The 20121-nt window shown below is 37.0% G+C and overlaps 1 protein-coding gene across 7 annotated transcripts in view; it reads left to right on the top strand.

Annotated features, from left to right (window-relative positions):
- Pde1a (phosphodiesterase 1A) overlaps nt 1-20121 on the top strand; it is a 277056-nt gene that overhangs the window by 222545 nt on the left and 34390 nt on the right. For all 7 annotated transcript variants that reach the window (XM_036184584.1, XM_036184583.1, XM_036184581.1 and 4 more), the window contains exons 7-9: nt 268-408; nt 7787-7887; nt 17649-17774. In XM_036184584.1, the coding sequence (XP_036040477.1) occupies nt 268-408; nt 7787-7887; nt 17649-17774 (368 nt within the window). The remainder of the gene's footprint in view (nt 1-267; nt 409-7786; nt 7888-17648; nt 17775-20121) is intronic.

The following is a 20121-nucleotide window of genomic DNA, read 5'->3' as shown; positions in this document are numbered from 1 at the left end:
ATACTTTTAAGAACTAGCCTTTTTTCTTGACTATGGAAGATATATAATTTCAGAGCTATAGGGTATGAGCTATTCCATTTGTACTACAGCCCTTAAAATTGCAAACTAATATATCAATAATATAGTTTTTTAAGACTAATCACATTTAACTTGAAATTACTGCCCATATTTGGTTCATTAATTTGTTCCATTTCAAAACACTGTGTTCATGTTTATGTGGGATAACAATTTGAGCCAAAATATAATCATAAATATTACTTTCCACAGATTCCTGTTTCTTGCTTAATTGCCTTTGCAGAAGCTTTAGAAATTGGTTACAGCAAGCACAAAAATCCATATCATAATTTGATTCATGCAGCTGATGTCACTCAAACTGTGCATTACATAATGCTTCATACAGGTATCATGGTAAGAAACTCTTTACAAACTAAATGTGTTGGCATAGAAACATCAAACACCATTCTCTTTACTTCCTCTTGTCTCTAATACCATGGACAAATCACATGTATGACTAACACACATGTAATAGTCACTGGGATTTTACAAATTAGTTATCCATTTTCAGAATATATTTTAATTCTGTCAAAAAACATACCTAAAGGTCAATTAAAATATATCTAATATATTATATTAGTTTTCTAAAATTTGAACCATAGAACATTCTTTTTTCCCCTTTGTTATTTGTACTTCTTTTTCTTTTATTAAAAGAGATTTATAAACTGCCTTCCACAGTGGCTTGATTATTACTGCTTACTGATCATCTTGTGACAAGCCAAACCAGGAGGATATTAAGTGGTTAGTCATTTAGATGGACCTAACACCAGTGAGAAAAGTTTGTCTGATCCAATCAGGAAATATCAGAGTTGGTATACAGTTCGTGTACAACTATAGTTATATGGGTAATTATTATAATTATGGCACCCAATGGCTGCTTATCGCTTAGCTTTCTTCTCTCAGACTTGATTAGTGATAGTCATGTGTGGATGGTTATTGATTATATCTTCTCTCTCCCATTCACTTCATATGGCCAAAAGGGTATATAGATTGAGAGATTTTTATGAGACCTGAACTTTGTCCATTATCTGTATATACAAATAAACATATTCTTCTTATAAAATAGAAAATAGATTTTTTTCAGGCCTAATATATCTTGATTTCCCCTCCTTCTTATCCTCTCAGTTCCTTCCCACCTTACTATCTCCCAAATGGATCCATCCCCTTTCTGGCCCTCATTAGAAAACAAACAGGATTCTAAAGGTAATAATAAAATAAAAATATGACAAGATAAAACAAAAACTAACATGTTGGAAAAGGGCAATACAAACATACAGAAAGAAAGCCCAAGAAAAGGCACAAAAAGCAGGTATAGACACAAAGACCCTTTTATTTTTACACAGAAATCCCATAAAAACACTAAACTGGAAGCCATAATATATACACAAAAGACCTGTAGGGCTTAAAAAAGAGAGAGAGAGATTATATATAAATAAGATAAGAAATTTAAAAAATAAAATTAAATAAAGCCCTGATATAAAATTATGAGACAAGGACCCTGCAAAGGTGCCATTGAGCATATTTTCTATTGGCCATCTACTGCTGGGCATGCAACTGCTATGCTTAAGAGTAGTTGATTCTACATTCTTCCTGTGTAAATTCTTTATTCTTACAGGAATCAACCAAAAAGTAAAATAATTGACTTAGAGAAAAAGTCTTCAGAATATGTTAAGAATACATACTCTTTCCTCATTCTCTTCTAGCCCTCCTAACTTCAGGGCTTTCTTCTTGAGCTTGCAATGCTAATCACATACTCTTCTAGGGGGCTCGGGGAATTATTTACGTGACTGTTCCTAGACATTCTTTTCTGTGTTTTGCACCTGAATTAACGAGCAACTGAACAAGAAATTCAACAAAACAAATATTAGCCTAGCGGTAATGGAGGATCCTGAGAGGGCTAGGCATTTCTGTAGTCTTCCAGCTCAGAATGACAAACTGGAAGAAGAAAAAGAAGGATCTCCTAAGGTGGGCAGTGAGGAGTCTAGGCCATGAGCCATCCTCATGTCCTATGCCTTCTCCATTTCTCATGTGCCAGTCCTGGCTGAAGTAATGTCATTAACTTTTGCAAGTGACATTGATTTGAGCTAAATACTTAGGGCTACAGTTCTCAGAATTGAAAGCCAACATATCAATAACAGGGTTTCTCAGAACTACCCCTTTCTACTGTCCACAGGGGACTCATCAGCTGCCTTCAATTAACCTCCTCACTCTGTATCAGACTTAGGGTTAGGGTTCCAAGAAAAGCCTTTGGGGCTTTAGTATAGAGTCCTAAGGAGCTTGGCCACTTGTAGCGGGTAAATGATTTTCTAAGGTTCTAATGTAGAAAATTATCATCATAGTTGCTTTCCCTCTGACCCCCAAATTAATTGTGTTCATTACTACATATAATGTCCAATTGTAAGGGTCCATCCTATAGTGTCACACATTGACCAAATAATTTTTTATTTCTTGTTTTCCTTTGTCTGCTAAACTTTGCAGATCATTCACTGCCCTGGGCTCAAATCCCTCTCTTGTTCTGCGTACCATATTATCTGTTACTGGGAAAAAAAAATCATCCAGAATGTATCAGCTTAAAACAACAATGTGTTATTCTCTCTCAAAGGCCTGTAGTTAAGAGTCCCAGCGAGGAGACTTTCACTTGAAGTCTCCCATGTGAGCCGATTTTTCTTTCAAACATTTGACATTCTCTCTTTCCAGAGTTTAGTCATTTAAAAAGTTAACTGAAAACAACAAAGAAAGAAATATTTATTTAGATCACACTCTAAAGTGGAAACTGGTTAGTTTTCTGAAAAGGAAGTGGAGATGCAAAGCCTACTTGGCTCTAACTCAATAGCTGCTCAGTTGTGACGAGAACTGAAAAAAGTATGTGACATGGGCATCAGAATTTCATTGTTTTACAATATCTTTACAAATGTCCAAACACATTTTGTTGTTTTCTTTTGTTACTACAAGGACACAGGAACCAAATAAACATCTCTTTTATTCTGAGAATCTCAAGTCCAAAGGTTATACTGAAAAGATGTGAGGAGTCACATTAGTGGATAACCAGAGAAATTCAAATCCACCATGAGACTTTACCCTCGGATTTACAGGGAAGATTTGTTCAGTGCATCTGAAGCCCTTTCCTGTTCTCTTGAAGCCAGGGTGATCTGAGCCCACATCCCCTGCTTCTTTGCATAATACCCAGAAAATGAAGTCATTAGCGCAGGTCATAGTTACTCTGGAGAAAACCACAAATGTGGGTGTAACTCCCTTTCTTTTAACAAAATTGACATGACACTTGGCTTCCAATTTTAATCATTCTTCAGCAAAATATCAGTGAGGTCAACGGTGAGTCTGACCATTACAAAATTAGTCTGCTGGTAAACCTAATTTAGTCTCGAGTAAAATCCAGAAAATGCATTTAATTAAAGCAAAAGAGAACGTTTTTTACAATGGAATACAATTTTTGTGGTGAAAGGAATTCATGAATGTGTTGAGTATTTTGTCAAAATGAGATCACACTGTCACCTCGACAGTTCTGGGGAAGCAGTTTTAATAGCTTTCTTCCGTGGTGCTAGGTGAATGCTACTTTTCATACAATGGAACAGCTTTGATCTTTGAAACAAAAATGCATCACAGAAATACCGGCTCAACCTCTTTGAGTCTTTTCTCACCCTTCAGATTTGATATGGAAAAGACTAGGTCACTCATTCCTTTCAATGTTGAATTAATTCCCTGCTATTTTGAGCTGGTCCTATCAGAGTGGCATTTATAGAGCACTCCAGTTCCAGCCCATGCTGTCAGGTGACTAATCTGTCTGTCACCTGCAAGGTGTTCTGGGGAGCATAGCCTGAAAGGGATTGTGATGAAGCTCCCTGTGTTTTAACATCAGAGGGAAGCCCTCAGTCCTGACTGTCAGCCTTGGAGAGAAGCAGGGACTAGATGCTGGCGCAGCTGCTGCGCCTCCCTTTCTCTCCTTTTGCCCCTTGATTAACTTGTCACCTGTGCCATGGTGACAGTGATGTACAGAAAATCCATTTGCTAAAGAGCGATTGCTATATGGAGTGATGCCAAGCTACCTGCAACCGTCTTTTTAAAGACAAGGTCATTCTAGGGCCTTACGCAAAGCACTTTTATACTTGGTGGCTGGTCACATTCGTTCTCTCTAATGAGCTCATGAGAAGAAAGAGAGGTGACTTCCAGTCTTTCCTCTGGAATTTGCAACTCACTGACTGCCCTGATGCCAACTCCCACGCTTTGGGATGACTCCATTTTCCTCTAATCAACCTACAGAAAATGTGGCATGGTCTGTAGTAATGGCTTCCCCAGCAACACTGTTTGAAAGAGCATGGGTTTTGGAGGCTGCTGCCAGCTTTGAAAATACTACCTGCCACTTCTAATGCTAACTCTGTATTTTGGTCTCCTTGTCACTAAAACAGAGTCAATAATACTGTCCAGTTCAGAGGCTGGTAATGAAGAGTCATTAAGTCTCATTATAAGCACCTTATGTATGTAGTACCTGAAATAAACAGCTGTTAATACTAGGCATATTATCAGCTTTCATAATGTAATACCTTTCTATGTTAAATTAGAGCAAACTACTCAAATTTATTTTAAAAAGATGGAGAGAAAAAAAATGCCCAACCCCAACACTTTAGGCTAAAACTGTTATTATGTCCCTTGAAATGTTGTTAAGAACCAAGTCAACATGATCTTCTGATCTGAAATTCTGACCAGCCCAAGCATATTCTTTATCACAAATGCACACATACATGCATAACAATTCAAATGTGAACATAATCTTACAGTTCTATTAGCTTTTACCCATTCAAATATACAGTTCTGCTTTTGAAAGCTCAGAATATGGGCAGTTGTCTTGAGCCATGAAAGTTACTGTGAGCCACAGGAAGAAAAGAAAACACAATCACTTTTTATCTGAATCCCAGTTCTTATCTTTGTATAACCTCTAGTGTGTTGATCCAGTTCCACAGGACTCAGCTCAGCTTTCTGCCAACAGAAAGATACAAATATATTTATCTCCTGAGTAGAAAATAGAACAAATATAAAAATAATGGAATCATCTCAAAGGCCTATTTAACAACACTTCTAGCTCCTTCTTCTCTGTCATTGATGTGTAAGCCAGGAGTAGTCAATACTTCCTTCTGCTATAACCCAAGGACTGCCCACTTAAGAATACATTAGCCTGAAACCTACTCTAGGGCACATACTGTCTACAGCTTAGATGAGATGCAGAATCTACATTGCTCATGGCTCATCATTTTAACCTTGGATTTCTGCCCTTCAGGAAGTGTTGGATTCAGTTCTGTTCCAGATTGGAAACATGATATGATCTGATCTCATATGTCCCCAAGAGTTATTTTAGAAATCCACAAATTTAAATGTTTCCTTAGCTATAAACACATTCACTACCAGCAATAAGTGAATCAGCAGTGAAGGAGCTAGCAGTCATTGCAAAATTATTTTACTAAGATGAAAATAGATATTTTTCAATTGAATGTGAAAATTTTTATATTCCCAAATTATTTTCTCCTATAAACATAATCAATAAGGCCACATCACACAGTAGTACTCAAGTGGAGTTCATGAAGAAACTTCTCTTTGTGGAAGGCAGAGATTAACTAGGAGAAAACCAGGATATACATTTAAAATCAATTTTGATAGCTAGGAAGATAATTTTAAATAATTATGAGCTAGTCTGTGATGAAATTCCATCTCTAAATTTACTTTGCAGCCTTATATTTGGTATTATCATGGTAGGTATTAAAAGTTGCTTTTCTCCCCAACCAGTTAAATCTACGAATACAATCAGTAAGGGATACTTGAAGAAGACAGGTGACTTCTGTCCCCTCAGAAACATGTTTCTTTAATACAACACTGGATCTCGGGGGACCAACTGTTTTTATTTCATTTCTACTCACTTCATTGTGTCTAGTTCCATGGTCTCAGTGGGAACTCTGGAGGCTCAGTCCCAGCTCAATTCAACACAGTCTATTGCTAAGGTCACTTTCTTCCTTTTAATGACTCTCAAGTGAGTGTTTGCATGAACAAAACACCTAGTTACACTAAGTTCCTTCGGCTCTGAAAGTCATTGCCTGCATTTAGGGCTTTCATATTTCAAGTGTATTCAGTGAAGTATGCCAGTTGTCATCTTCCGGATCTAATGCTTTGCAGTATAAAGTAATAACTGTAGAAAAGTGTCATTCACTCTGTGTTTAGCTATTGGACAAGGCTTTGGTATGAACAGTACATAAATTTACTCTAAACTTTGGAAGTTCCACAGAGGAACACTCATTAATTCCATTTTAACGGTAGCTTAGACAGTAAACATCTCATTTTTCTGGTGATGAAGAGAGTCACACATGGACTGACTGATCCTATGCTCTCTTCCATTGCTCCCTGCTATGTCCCTCTTATGCAAAACTGATGAGCTTCAACTCTACAAACCATATTTTCTGGAATGTGCCAAATTCTGCAGTTGGGTCTGTGAGAGGAACACAGCTCAGTGAGCCCCAAGAGACTGCCATTACTGACTCATGGGTCGTCAGTTGCTCCTGCCTGCCTTTTCTATGAAACCAAAATTCATCATTTTAATTCAAGTAGACCATCAGTTGGTTTCATACTCTTCATCCTCTTTTAAACCTAATTTCATCTGACTCTCAAACTCAACATATGTGTGAATATATATGCATGTATGTATATAAATGTATGTATTTATGTGTGTATTTATGTATGTTTGTATGCATGTATGGGTGTGGGAGGGTTAGGTTATGTGTTTCATATGCATGCAAAGTGTCCAAAAGAAAACTCCATCTCACTTCAGAACCCATTTTCCTAACTCAAGTTGTATCTTCTTGCAGGACTGTTCAAAAGAACATTTGTTGATGGTCTTGCTGTGTCTTAGCTGTTCTGTATGAAATCACTTGCCCAGTTTGATCAATGAACATGTGGAACTTACCTTCTTCAATGGGGCAGTGAATTTAATTCTATTGTGTTTTATTTATTTTTAATTGTCACATGTATGATTATGTGTTATACAGAATATGAGTGATGAACAATTACTCTATAAGCTATAGCAATAGATAAATGGCATCAGGCAGTTCATAAAAGATGAGTCAATACATACGAAATAGATGGACCTGGATTTTACATGAAGCAATTCTTCTTCTTTCCTTTGTCATTATCAAGTTTCATTGAATGGTAATATGTGCTATAAGTACAAAACTGGGTAAATTTTCAGAAACTTTTCCACATCTTAAATCTAAAAGCAAAGTTCAGTTTCTCTCTTGAAAAGAATAAGTACTTTTAATTTTGAGTGAAAATTTGTTTTCATAAAGTCTTCAACAATTATCTAAATATACATTTTAGTGAAGGTGAGCTCTGTGTTTTAAAAGACTACTATATTATAATTTATGTCATAAGATCCCAAAACTAGTAAAGTTGTAACCTCAAAATCCATTTAGAGTCAACCTTTCAAACAATGGAAAATGACTCCTTTTCTAAGAAGCAAAGGTGATCATAGTTTGAATTTAAAATTTTGAACTTACAAAGCATGAAACAATCATTGATTTCATGAAGCAGCCATTATTCATAATTGAGTGAAAAAGGAAAACATATGAAAAAATATCACATTGTTTTATATGACTGTGTATTCTGAACACACTAAGGGCTTGCCCATAAAAAGAAATGATAAAGACGTTGAATGTGACAAGATGTTTCCTTCCTTTGCTAGCACTGGCTCACGGAACTGGAAATTTTAGCGATGGTTTTTGCAGCTGCCATTCATGATTATGAGCACACAGGAACAACAAACAACTTCCACATTCAGACAAGGTAAGTACAACGAAGTCTTAACTTTGACAAGTTAAAATTTAAAATTTATTTTTCTCAAAAAGAAAGGACCTAGAAGGTGACCATGAACAATGAATATATACCAATTAAAATTAATTTATGCATTTTAGTTCTTCTTAAGAGAAGATGTTTAGAACATATAGAGTTTACTAAGAATGAGTTTAATGATTTTTAACAATATTTCTTCAATTTTCACAACTTAAATCAATCTACTACTGTTTTTCAAAACCCACATGTTTCACCTGAGTATTTAACATCGTAAAGCACATAGATGTCTATAAGATAAATTCTCTCTGCCAAGGCTTTGCCTGAGCAGTCACATAAATCAGACATTTATTCACTGAGGCACCTCATATAATAGATTGTCTAAGGCATTATTTTATGTCAATGAATAGTGGGAGGTATACAGTTTTATTTAAGAAATTAAGAGATTGAAGAAACCTCATTCCAAGGCAGTATGAAGTTTTCAATATAGTTGAAAAATAAGATGCTTTAATGATGGTTATAATGCAGGATCAAACTCACTTTCTATATGTGGAGTCCTAATATTTCTATGTTTGATTAGCCACGATTGCTTAATGAGGAAATATCACCTGCATAATATAATAATATATCTGGAAAACTATAGAACTGCTCTGTTGAGAGAATGCTAAATCTTGTTTTTTAAAAATGCTTTATTGGCACCAAGCAGTGGTGGTGCATGCCTTTAATCCTAGCACTCAAACTCTGGAGGCAGAAGCAGGTGGATCTCAGAGTTCAAGTCCAGCCTGGTCTACAGAGCAAGTTCCAGGACAGCCAGGGCTACACAGAGAAACTCTGTCTCAAAAACAAAACAAAACAAAACAAAAAAGCAAGCAAGCAAAACAAAAAAATGCTTTCTTGGCATATGTTAATCACATACAATAGTGAGTTTCATTATAATATCTTCCTACATGCATATGATGTTTTTAACTAGATTTGCCCCTTCTCTTGTGTGTGTCCTTTGCTCCCCCATGTCTTTGCTCCCCCTATTTAGTACTGCTCTACTTTATGTCCTTTTGTGTATGTGTCTGTGGCCCAATGAGTTTCAATACAGTTCACACAGGACCATAATTGAAGAGTTGTTTAGACGAGCATGGACACTTTGCCAATGAGGACATCTCTGAATAAATGTCTCTGCCTCCTATCAAATATTAACTGTGTATAAAGCCATAGGTAAGAATAGGGCCAATGAACCTCTCCCTCTTCCATGACGTGGAAGGTATTGAGAAGCTCAGTCTTGTGTGAATCTTGTACAAGCTATCAAAGCTGCTGTATGTTCAAAATGCAATGGCCATGTCATGCCCAGAAGACAGTTTAGCAGTCCACTCTTTTGCCTCTAGCTCTTACATTCCCTCTATTCCTTCCTCTGGAATGTTCTCTGGCATTATCACCTTAATGAGGGTGATGTAGCTCTTCTACTTATGGCTCTGATATAACTGTTCCCTTTGTGGATGAGCATTCAATGGTTATTCTCATCACTGTGAACAGTTGTATATCTCTGCAGTTACCACTATCTACCACACAAAAAAAACCCAAAACCCTCCTTTCTCACCAAAGCTGACAGCAAGACTAACCTACGGGCATAAACAAAGTTATTTAGAAGCAAGCTGATGTGTATATTATGCTCATTAAGCAAAAACTATGTTAGTAACTTCCCCACTTAAGCCTGTCATCTCCTCAGCCATGGACTTTTGACCAGGTTTACAGTACCAAACATGACTTTTCTCCTGAGGCAGTGGGCCACAAATCCAATCAGTAAATAGTTTATTATCTCCATAACACACAAGCTGCTATGACACCAGTGGGCACATCTTGCATGACTGATATGTGATGTGCATACAGGATCTACAGCAAAGAATGACTGTTGGTGAGAGCCCTCCAGCCATAAGCATAACAGTCTACAACACTATGCAGGATAACTTTCTAGTAAGGAAGCATCCCACCCAGCTCCAACTTAATTTCTCTGTGTCTAAGACTGGCGTGTATGACGTCTTAAGCAATAGTTTTTACCATCTCGTTTCGGTGGGAAACCAACAGCGGTAGTAATTGCCTGAATTGTTTTGGGGGCTTAGGAAACTCTCTGACTATACCTCCTAGGAAGGTATTGCCTGCCTGAACTTCTTTTAATAACTTAAACTTCTGGAAAAGCAGCTTTATGAACCCATAGGGGTACCTCCATTCAAATTCTATTTTATTTTTAATTAGTTACTTATCTGTCTTCTGTATGGCCTTTTTATATATAGTTTTAACTGATCTTTCTTCCCTTATCCTTACCAACTACCCTGACCCGCATCCATACTTAAACCTATCCATTTCCAGTACCCTTCTTCCCATCTGGTCAAATATGGTTATTTTTGTTTATTTGTTTTGTTTTGGTAAACCATTCTTAGAACAATTTTAGCTTTATAGAAAAAAAAACTGATCATGGGGCACAAAGTTTCTATATGCTCAACTCAGCCACCCTACAGATTTGCCCTACAATCAGAACCAATATATACCTTGTTATGGAGCTCTAATTACAATTAGTCTGCTAATGCTGCTTGCTACTAATTAAAGTCCTGGCTTTACTTTAGGGTTCTGACTTTGTTTATAATTTCCATGGATTTTGATAAATATTTAATGTACCCCATGGTAGTTTTAGTGATGTAAACATCCTATCTTCTTTGCTTATTTCTCTCTTGTTTTACCATTGGGAAACACAGATCTTTTAAAGATTGGATTAGTTTTGCCTTTCCCAAAATGTCATGTTGAAATTAGGCAGTATGTACCCTATGCTTGTTTTTTGTTGTTGTTGTTGTTGTTTTTGTTTTTTGTTTTATTCCCATTTAGCAATATGTGTTTAAGGTCTCTCCATGGTTTCTGGTGTCCTGATAACTCATTTTCATTCCTGATAATAACATTACATTGCAAGGTCCCAACACAAGTGGTGGGACTAGAAGAATTTTAGTCTATTAAATTTGGGCTCTTATGAATAGAGCTGCTATAAACATAAATGTGCTAGTTTTTAATGTGTTGGCCATTTAAGTTCTTAACAAATGTTTTAACAACTAGTATTTCAGATATAAGGAGTTTTTGTATTAATGTTGGGAGGAAAGACACAGCCCATTACAACATTACATGTTGTAAACCTTAATGGCATGCTAGGCAGTGGTGGCTGGTTTGTCAGTGGTGGTGCACGCCTTTCATCCCAGCACTCGGGAGGCAGAGCCAGGTAGATCTCTATGAGTTCATGGCCAGCCTGGTCTACAGAGTGAGTTCCCAGAAAGGCACAAAGCTACACAGAAACCCTGTTTCAGGAAAACAAAATATAACAAAACAAAAAACAAAACAAAATAAACAAACAAAAAAAAAAACCCACCTTAAAGGAAACCTAAGATGATTGAAATCCAACTTATAGATCATCTGGTTTACATTCCACAATATATTAAGAAAAATTAAGATTAGGATAAAGTGACCTATGAAAATACAGTCAGTGGATGGCGATGCTGAAATCGGGAATTTGAGAAGAGAGGCAGACTCAGTATGCTAACTACCCATCTCTGCTCCCACAGCAAGATACAGACATAGGGTGGGTCCAAACTGTTAAAGTCCCAAATAGGATGGGCAGCTGATCAACAGAAAATGTTGAAACTCAGTGAAAATGTGGTGAAGACATTTTGTCTGTCCCTGGACTCATGTCCCCAAGAAAGACATAGGAACAGTTGGAAAGAAGAACCTTGAAATCTGGTTATAAACCAGGAAGTTTATTAATTCATTTTGCAGAGAAAGGGAACCCCTTTCCTTATATTGTATTATGAATCAAAGGGAAAGAAGAGCGTTCATGTCAAGGTTGCTTATTGAAGACTTTTTGTACCCACAGAATCCGTAACAGGGAAGAGTTAAATAAAGACAGGTCATTACTGAGCTGGGCTTTATATAGAGTTCCAGGTTTTGGTCAAGGGAGGAAGTGACCTATAAAGAGAGCAATGCTTGCCCTTTCTGCTCTGAGCAGTGGAAACCAAACTGGTTTTTCCTGTGCTGCATCAGGATATCACATGTAGCTTCCTTTTCACTCATCATCTGCAGCAGGGTGAGGAGAGCTAACTTCTTTAAGTGCTGGGTTTGGAGAAGAAGGAGGAAGCACAGGAATTAGATGAGGGAGAGAAGGATGCCACATGGAGAGGAGAGAAGGAACGGGTGATGTTGGCAGAGGAATCAGCATTTTCCTCATTTATAGTAAATAATAAAGATGTGTGGTCTTATATTTCACTGCTTTTCTTATAAATTGTCTACCATAGTCAATTATTTAATGGAGTCATTTTACATGAACTTGAAAGTTCTATTAAAACATTATTTCAGTGACAAAAACATGCAACAGTATAACATTTTAAGTTCATGACATTACCTTCACATTGCCAAGGGAGAAATAAGATCAAATGTCACCAATAACATTAATTCTGTTTTATTTTATAGTGTTCATACTATTTGGATGTAGAGGGCTTTCCCAATATGGAGGCACATTTGCCATGTAAACAAAATGGATGAAAATGATTTAGAACACAGGGCAAGGCTGCATTTGAGTTCACTAAAGTTATTATAGTGGGTAAAATCCTTGAAAGTGTAAATAAATGGAATTAATTTTTCTCTTTGTGAACAGCAAATGCCTAGCTGCATGTTGCCATGGATACTACATGTTGCTTAGAGTCTTGTTCTTTTCTTAGCAGTAAAAGATCATCAAACATTAAGACCATGCTGTATTCTCAGCAAGCTTGTTGGATTTATGAGACAAAGCTGAACATACTTTGCTATGCTAAATCAGGTTCAAAAACACAGCTTTACTTGTTTTGCAGAGAGGAAGTGAGATACTCATGGCCACATCATATAATAACCTTGAAAATCATACTATAGATATGTCAGGAGATACATGATACAAATGAAATTATTGGAAAACCATAGGTTTCCTATACCAGCAAACTTCTGGAAATACATGTGGTATTTTGTTTAGTTAATATTGATTTAATTATCCCTTAAATACAGATTATATGTGACCTTCTTTTGTGTTGAGCTATGTTTATTAGTTAAATGAGCTTTAGGTTGTAAGATTGTTGAAAGATATGTGACATTAGTTAGGCACACACACACAGAATTTCATCTTTCTGACAGTGCAGGATGCATAGGAGTGAGGGATTAATCTAGTGATTGATAGGCTGATTCACTTATGCGGAGTTGGCAAAAGGCTTGCTTTATCTGGCAGACTATGCTCTTGAATACAGTGCTTGCAGGAGATGTCAGATTTTTTGTTTCTTCTTTTAAAAATACTATGTCTGGATAATGCAGACAACATAATTTTATGGTCCACATAGCAAATGACTGCTACAGAGAAGCAAATCATCTTATACATTCACCCATCTTTTTTGTATTGTTTTAGTTACAATGTTGGTTCTTTGTTTTGTCCTTGTGTGCTCATCAATAAGCATTCAGTAACAGGTTAGAGCTAGGTTGTAACTAGAACTCTATCCATCAAAAAGACAGAGACAGTCCATTTTGTGCAACACAGTTCCTTACCACAGTGTCTTAGTCAGGCTTTCTATTACTGTGATAAAACACAGTGTGGGAAGGAAAGGGTTTATTTCAGCTTGCACCATTTCACCAGAGAAGTAAGGGTAGGAACTCAAAGTAGGAACCTGGAGGCAGGAACTGAAAACAGAGACAGCCATGGAGGAGTGCTTCTTACTAGTTTGCTCAGTCTGCTTTCTTATACAGCTCAGGACCGTCATCCCAAATATGGTACCACTCACAAATGGCTGGGCCTTCCCACACCAATCATTAATCAAGAATATGGGCCATGTTTTTACCTACAGGGCAGTGTTATGGAGCCATTTTTTACTTGAAAGTCCTTCTTTCCAATTAGTCTAGATTATGTCAAATTGACCTAAAGCCAACCAACACACTTAGCAAATATATCTAAGAAGAAAAAGGAGTGCAAGAGGTACCAGGCTCTGGGAGGCGTATAGTAGTGCAGTTGCTGTGGGCTTTCACTTTCTCTTGCCTCTTAACACTGCTGCTTCCTTTCACTGTGCTAGCCTGTGTGGCTGGCTCACCAACTGAAGATACTGCAGACAACGGTTCTGCTTCCAATCCATACCTGACATTCTAGGAGGAGAGAATGAAGAAGCCAAGACTCCACTTCACAGAACTGAGAAGGCTTGCAACAGGTCCATACCTTGGACTAGAATATCAAGTCTATTCAGACAATTTGAAGTAGTTTGTTAGTTTGGAGTTTATATTATATGAAAATATAGGCAGATGAGAAATAAAAGACTCTTGATGAATTCAATAGCTTAAGAGTAAAATGTCTGCCATAAACTTGTGTTGAAAACAACTTTCTCCATTTTAATTTACAGCGAGTACATCTGCAATATTCAAATTTAATCACAGAAATGTGTGGGAGAAAGTGATTTCCATCATACTCTTTATCCCCCTCCTAAAGTAAACTGGGGTCAAATGAATGAGGATGTAATTAACTACTTGAAATAGGGCAAAAAGAGGCTAGTCATTCACTGACTGAATAAGGATGAGCTAATTTTTTTCTTTTGGATATTTAGATTATATTCATATTTAGCATTTTAAATGGAAGGGAAAGGGCATATAGATATTTAAACTATGATAATTAAAGGGAAAATTAGCACCATGACCAATTATCCTAGGATTGCAAGCTATCTCTGATTCAACACATTAAATTCAATCCAAAAATCTACAGAAGAAATGGGGCCATACCAAGATATGTAGAAAAGTATTTGACAAAATCTAATATCCATTCATGGTCCAAATTCAATAAACTAGAAAGAGTTGACAATATCCTCAATTTGATGAAGGATATGAGCTAGAATGGAGTGATAGTCACTGGGTGGTGAGGGGAATAGTTAGGAGATGTTGGTCAAAGGGCCTAAAATCTCACCTAGATGAGAGGAATAAGTTATCAAGAGGAATACTATAACAGGGACCACCATTAATAGCAATACATTACATTCTGGAAAATGACCAGGAGTAGACTTCAAATATTTTAAAATGGTAAGTATAGGAACTCATATGTAATAGTAATCAGTCTAGCCACTACACACTGTATTGTTTCAAAAAAGAAGGCTATCCCACCTCCACTCCCAGACTTTCAGTATGGCTCCAAGAACCAGCCAACATAGTACGATCAGAAATTGGGATTATTTATATTGAGAAGGAAGAAATACAGCTATCTGTTTACAGTGACATGACTCTGTAGCATGTCTGCAACAACTGACAGAAGAAGACCAAAGCAAGCCCTGCAGCTAAAGTACTACAACAGCAGGGCTGCAGGACACAAGGCTAATGCATCATGGCATTCCGAGTCAACAGCTTTATTAACCACCAGAGACGAACAAGGGGATGTTCCCTTTGAACATGCAATACCATTTGCAGTAGCATCCCCAAACTGAAATGCTTGGTACACATCTAACAAAATGTGTAGGAAAGTCTAGAGAAGGAAAACCATAAGATTCTGGCGGAACAAAGAGAAGATGTAATTCATGTTCATGGGGAGAAAGACTCATTTTGGTTAAAATGTGATTTGACCTGACCCAAGTTGCTCTATAGATCCAATGCAATCCCAATCAGATTTTTATTTAGTGTACTTGTTCTGTGGATATTGTCTAAAGTTTGTATGGAGAAATAAGAGCTCCAGAATAGTTAATCTAACATGGAATTAAATAAAATTAGAGGACTATTCCCTCTCACTTTAAAGTTTACTACTGTGAAAAGCTCATGGAAAAACCATACCGTGCACTGAGCCTTTTGCAAAGCTAATTAAGTTATTAGTTATTAGTTGCAATTCCAGAGCCAAATTATACTGGGCCATCTTAAGCCCCTTCAAAGCCATTTACTGACCTCTTCTCTATGTGATATAACAACTTTGTAGCCATTAGTAAATCCTTTGGGGTGTACAGACCCCTCATTCTCCACAACCAACAGGCTAAGAATGTCATCAGATGACATCTGAGACCTAGAGCAAAGCTTTCCATACACCTCTGAGAACCGCCTGATGCTTCTATCAATGTATTTTCAAAATGTCTTAATTTGTACATTTTCTTTGTTCTTTAGTCTAAAGATGCACAGAATTGTTATGATGTTAAAAAATGGGATTTGGGGTTAACCCAAGTCTGTACTCCTGAGCCGTGATCACTCGTATTTGGCTCTAAAATAGACTATCTCCTTTGAGGTGAGAGATGTGGTTTAGTAGTGACTACAAATCTGTAATAATCAGAAAGTGTGATATTAATGAAAAAATAGACATTTAGAAAAATGGAACAGACTAAAAAGCACAGAAATGGACCCACAATATTTAGCCAATTGATTTTTTTAAAGATTTGTCTTATTTAATTAATTTATTTACTTTTATTACTTATATGTATGTGTGCATGCCATGTATGTACTGGTTCCTGGAGGGGACATGCTCATGAGCCTGAAGATGCAGGCAGTGTGAGTCTCCTGACGCTATTGCTGCGACTGAACTTTAGTCCTCTGGAATGTCTTGTAACTGTTGACCCAATCTCTACAGCCTCTAGTTGGTTGGTCTTTGACCAAGGAATTAAGGCTTTGGAAAGACAAGAATCTTTTCAGTAAATGGTGTTAGAAAACTTGCACATGCCTATGCAGAAAGAACACAGAGTAGATGCAAACTGCTATGGTTTGTGCATGTCCTCTAGAATTCGTGGGATGGGAACTGACTCTGCATGCACCAGCTAGGGGAAGCCACTCCTGACTGGGAGTATGTAGGTCGTAAGGGCTCCCCCTGCACGAACATACTACCATTATGAAAGGACTCTTGGGAGAGGCTTTGCTCTCTCCATATCTCTGCCCTTCTTCCATGTGGTACACAGAAATGCAGCAAGAAGGAGCTTTCCAAATGATGGCACTCTGATCTCAAACTCTCCTGTCTCAAGAACTATGGGAAATGAATCTCTATAATGTATAAAATAACCACAAGTATCCTGCTTCAGCAGCATGAAATGTGTTAGGATATAGACCATACATCCTTCAGAAGGATCACAGACTTAAACATAAAGCACAAATCATGACATTGCAAAAGACTGCACAAGAGGAAGTTGATATGACCCAGGGTTTAATAATGACCAAAGGCACTGCATATGAAAATAAGAGTTGAAAGCTGAACTTCCTTAAAATTAAAACTGCCCTGCCAAAGGCATTGTTAAGAAAATAAAAAGACACAGACAGGGGAACAATATATGCATGATACATGGTTATCAAAGGACTATAAAACACAAAGAATGTTTTAAAATAAGAATAAGAAAGCAACTTGATTGACGTTCCAATGCATACTGGTAAGTGAAAACAGCCAATCTGGGAAGATAGTCTACTGCACGATTCAAACTCTGTGACATTTGGGGAAAGAAAACACAACAGAAGCGATAACATGAACACTACCCTCCAAAACAACACACTGTGGAAGCAGAGGGTATGAAGGGGATCTGAATTCTCTGCAGTCCTTCTGAGAATGGCAGTAGAAACAGCTACACCATTTAAGTCTGCTTCAAATGTGAAATTATTATACAGTTATTTAAATGGTAACTTAGCATAGTGTTCTGTGTTCAATGATAGGATTTCAACCAGTGAGAAGACTTAAACCTTGCTATTTATTATTAAAATCTCAGTCTGAACAAATTCTCATCTGGATGTTTGCTTTCAATTTCCAGGTCAGATGTTGCCATTCTGTACAACGACCGCTCTGTGCTTGAAAATCACCACGTGAGTGCAGCCTACCGACTTATGCAAGAGGAGGAAATGAATATCTTGGTAAACTTATCTAAAGATGACTGGAGGTGAGTTTCAGAGGAAATTGAACCCCAAGAACAATATACGTTATGTAATTAAAGTAAGAAAAACAGATGAAATCCCAGGTCTTCTCCCATTACAAGCAGCACCTGCTGACTAGACACTCTGAGGAGCAAGCAGGCCTTTGAAGCTCAGTCCAGGCACACATCTCTGCTGCTGGACAGACAAGAACTCTCTTCAGATCAACTCATTGCCCCCACATGTCATACCACAGATGCTTAGGGGACATAATCATTCAGTCTGTAGTGGAGCTTGGGTTTTTTTTTCAACCAATATGTAGCTTAGATAAATTCAAAATTTTAGCATCATGTTCATTTTTTTTTTTTTAAGCTGAGGATCGAACCCCTGGCCTTGCCCTTCCTAGGCAAGCGCTCTACCACTGAGCTAAATCCCCAACCCCTCATTCTTTTTTAAATTAACATTTTTCCTTTATTTTATATACCAACCACAATTTCCCCTTCCTCCTCTCTTCCTGTCCCCCCCGTCCTATCTCTCATCTACCTCCCTCCCCATCCACCCACTCCTCCTCTGTTTCCATTCAGAAAGGGGCAGGCCCCCCATGAACTTGAACATGTTTATTATTCTCTCTAGTATTTTGCTATTGGGGAACTTAGCCTTAAAAAAATAAAGACCTTCATCTACTTGAACAAAACTTACAACTATACTAACATAACCCTCAGTGTGGACAAAAATACTGTATTCTCCCAGGAGTAAAATGTACATTATTGACTTTCATTGTCTTTGCGTTGAATTATCTTTTTTTCCTTTCTCCATGTTAAATCTTTACCTTTCAGTATGATTTTATTTACTCTGTTTTTTTCCTTTGCCCTCTTATTTTATGTTTCTCTTTGGTAACTTCAGACATTTTTTGTATTGTTGTGTTAACAAATAGTACAATAATCACATAGACTGTAAAATTTAATAGATTTAATGCTTTCCAATCACCAACAAAGTACCCATTTACTGATATAACATAAATTTTATTGAGCATTGAAATTTGGTTGTCTTGTTAAAGACCTGTAATTTTCTGCCCTCAAATGTTTTTAGTTTTTTATTACAAATAAAATAATTGCTCCTTTTATAAGAATATTTTACACATTAAGTTGTATTTCTCTTGTATAATATTTTGCCTAGTTTATTAATATAACTTCTAGAATTTATTGAGTATTTAAATGGAAAGCATAGCATTTTATTACACTGTATAAATTTTGTCTTAATTTTCTTAGTCAACAAATATTGTGTCCAGTTCATAATGTGAATTCTGTTAAAATTTCATTTAAAAAACAGTAATTGGGAATACTTTTCTTAGCTATCTTCAATTCCTTTATTTACCTGAATATCTGGATAGGTTACCCAGTATTAGAAATGATAGCTTAATACTGGTTCTTGCTTTCATCTAAATAAAAGTTTAACTGAGCACTTGCAATTTTCAATAACAATTCTAATATGTTGCTATTTTGAAAAATAAATCATCTTTTATGTAAAAAATTTTTTGGGAGGGTGAGAGTTTCCCGACAGGGTTTCTCTTTAAAGACCTAGCTATCCAGGAGCTTGCTCTGTAGACGAGGCTGGCCTTGAACTCAGAGATACAACTGCCTCTGCCTCCCAGGTGTTAGGATTAAAGGCATGCACCACCACTGCCCAGCTAAAAATATTTTGATTCAAAATCATAGTTCAAGGTGCTCCATGCCTTGCTTTGAATACTGCCCCCATAGTGAAAACAAAATATAATTGATTTCTTGTCTGTCTCTATGAGCCTTTGCTAGGATGACTCAATTTTCTACTGTGATATGGTCACTGTATTTACATTATGGCGTCTTGGTTAAAAGCTTAAACAGTGCCAATGTAAATGTCTATTTTATAGAGGATCAGGTTCCTCTCACTAGCATCTAGACTTCTCTGAGGTTCCTGTGATGGTAGCGGGACACTGTGGAGGGGTCCAAGGGTCAGCTTTTGGAGTGGGAATTCTGGTTGATTCTTATCTTAGCCACATCCTAGCTGCATAACTGAGCAAGTGAAATCTCCAGAGGGAAATATTAACAGCCCTTTGCAGGTGTATGATCGGAATTATATGTTTAGTGTACTGACAAAGGAATTATTGCTACGTAAGTCCATAAGTCCTAACATTGACTGGATAAATATTGGTAAAATGAGCAAAGTGCAGGAAGGACCTTGAGAAACCATGTTCCTCCATATCCCTTCCATAGGGCATTAAGCTAACCAGTTTTGCTGGCCACATAGATTTAATTTATCCTCAAGCCCCACTGATTATGTGTCTTACTTCTAAAGCATTCAAATTTACATTTAGGAACAAAGTGTGGATGTTACTAAAGC

Source organism: Onychomys torridus, chromosome 4, assembly GCF_903995425.1.
Source record: "Onychomys torridus chromosome 4, mOncTor1.1, whole genome shotgun sequence".
Classification (NCBI taxonomy): domain Eukaryota; kingdom Metazoa; phylum Chordata; class Mammalia; order Rodentia; family Cricetidae; genus Onychomys; species Onychomys torridus.
Note: the sequence above shows the minus strand (reverse complement) of the source record. Positions and strands in the feature narration are given on the sequence as shown.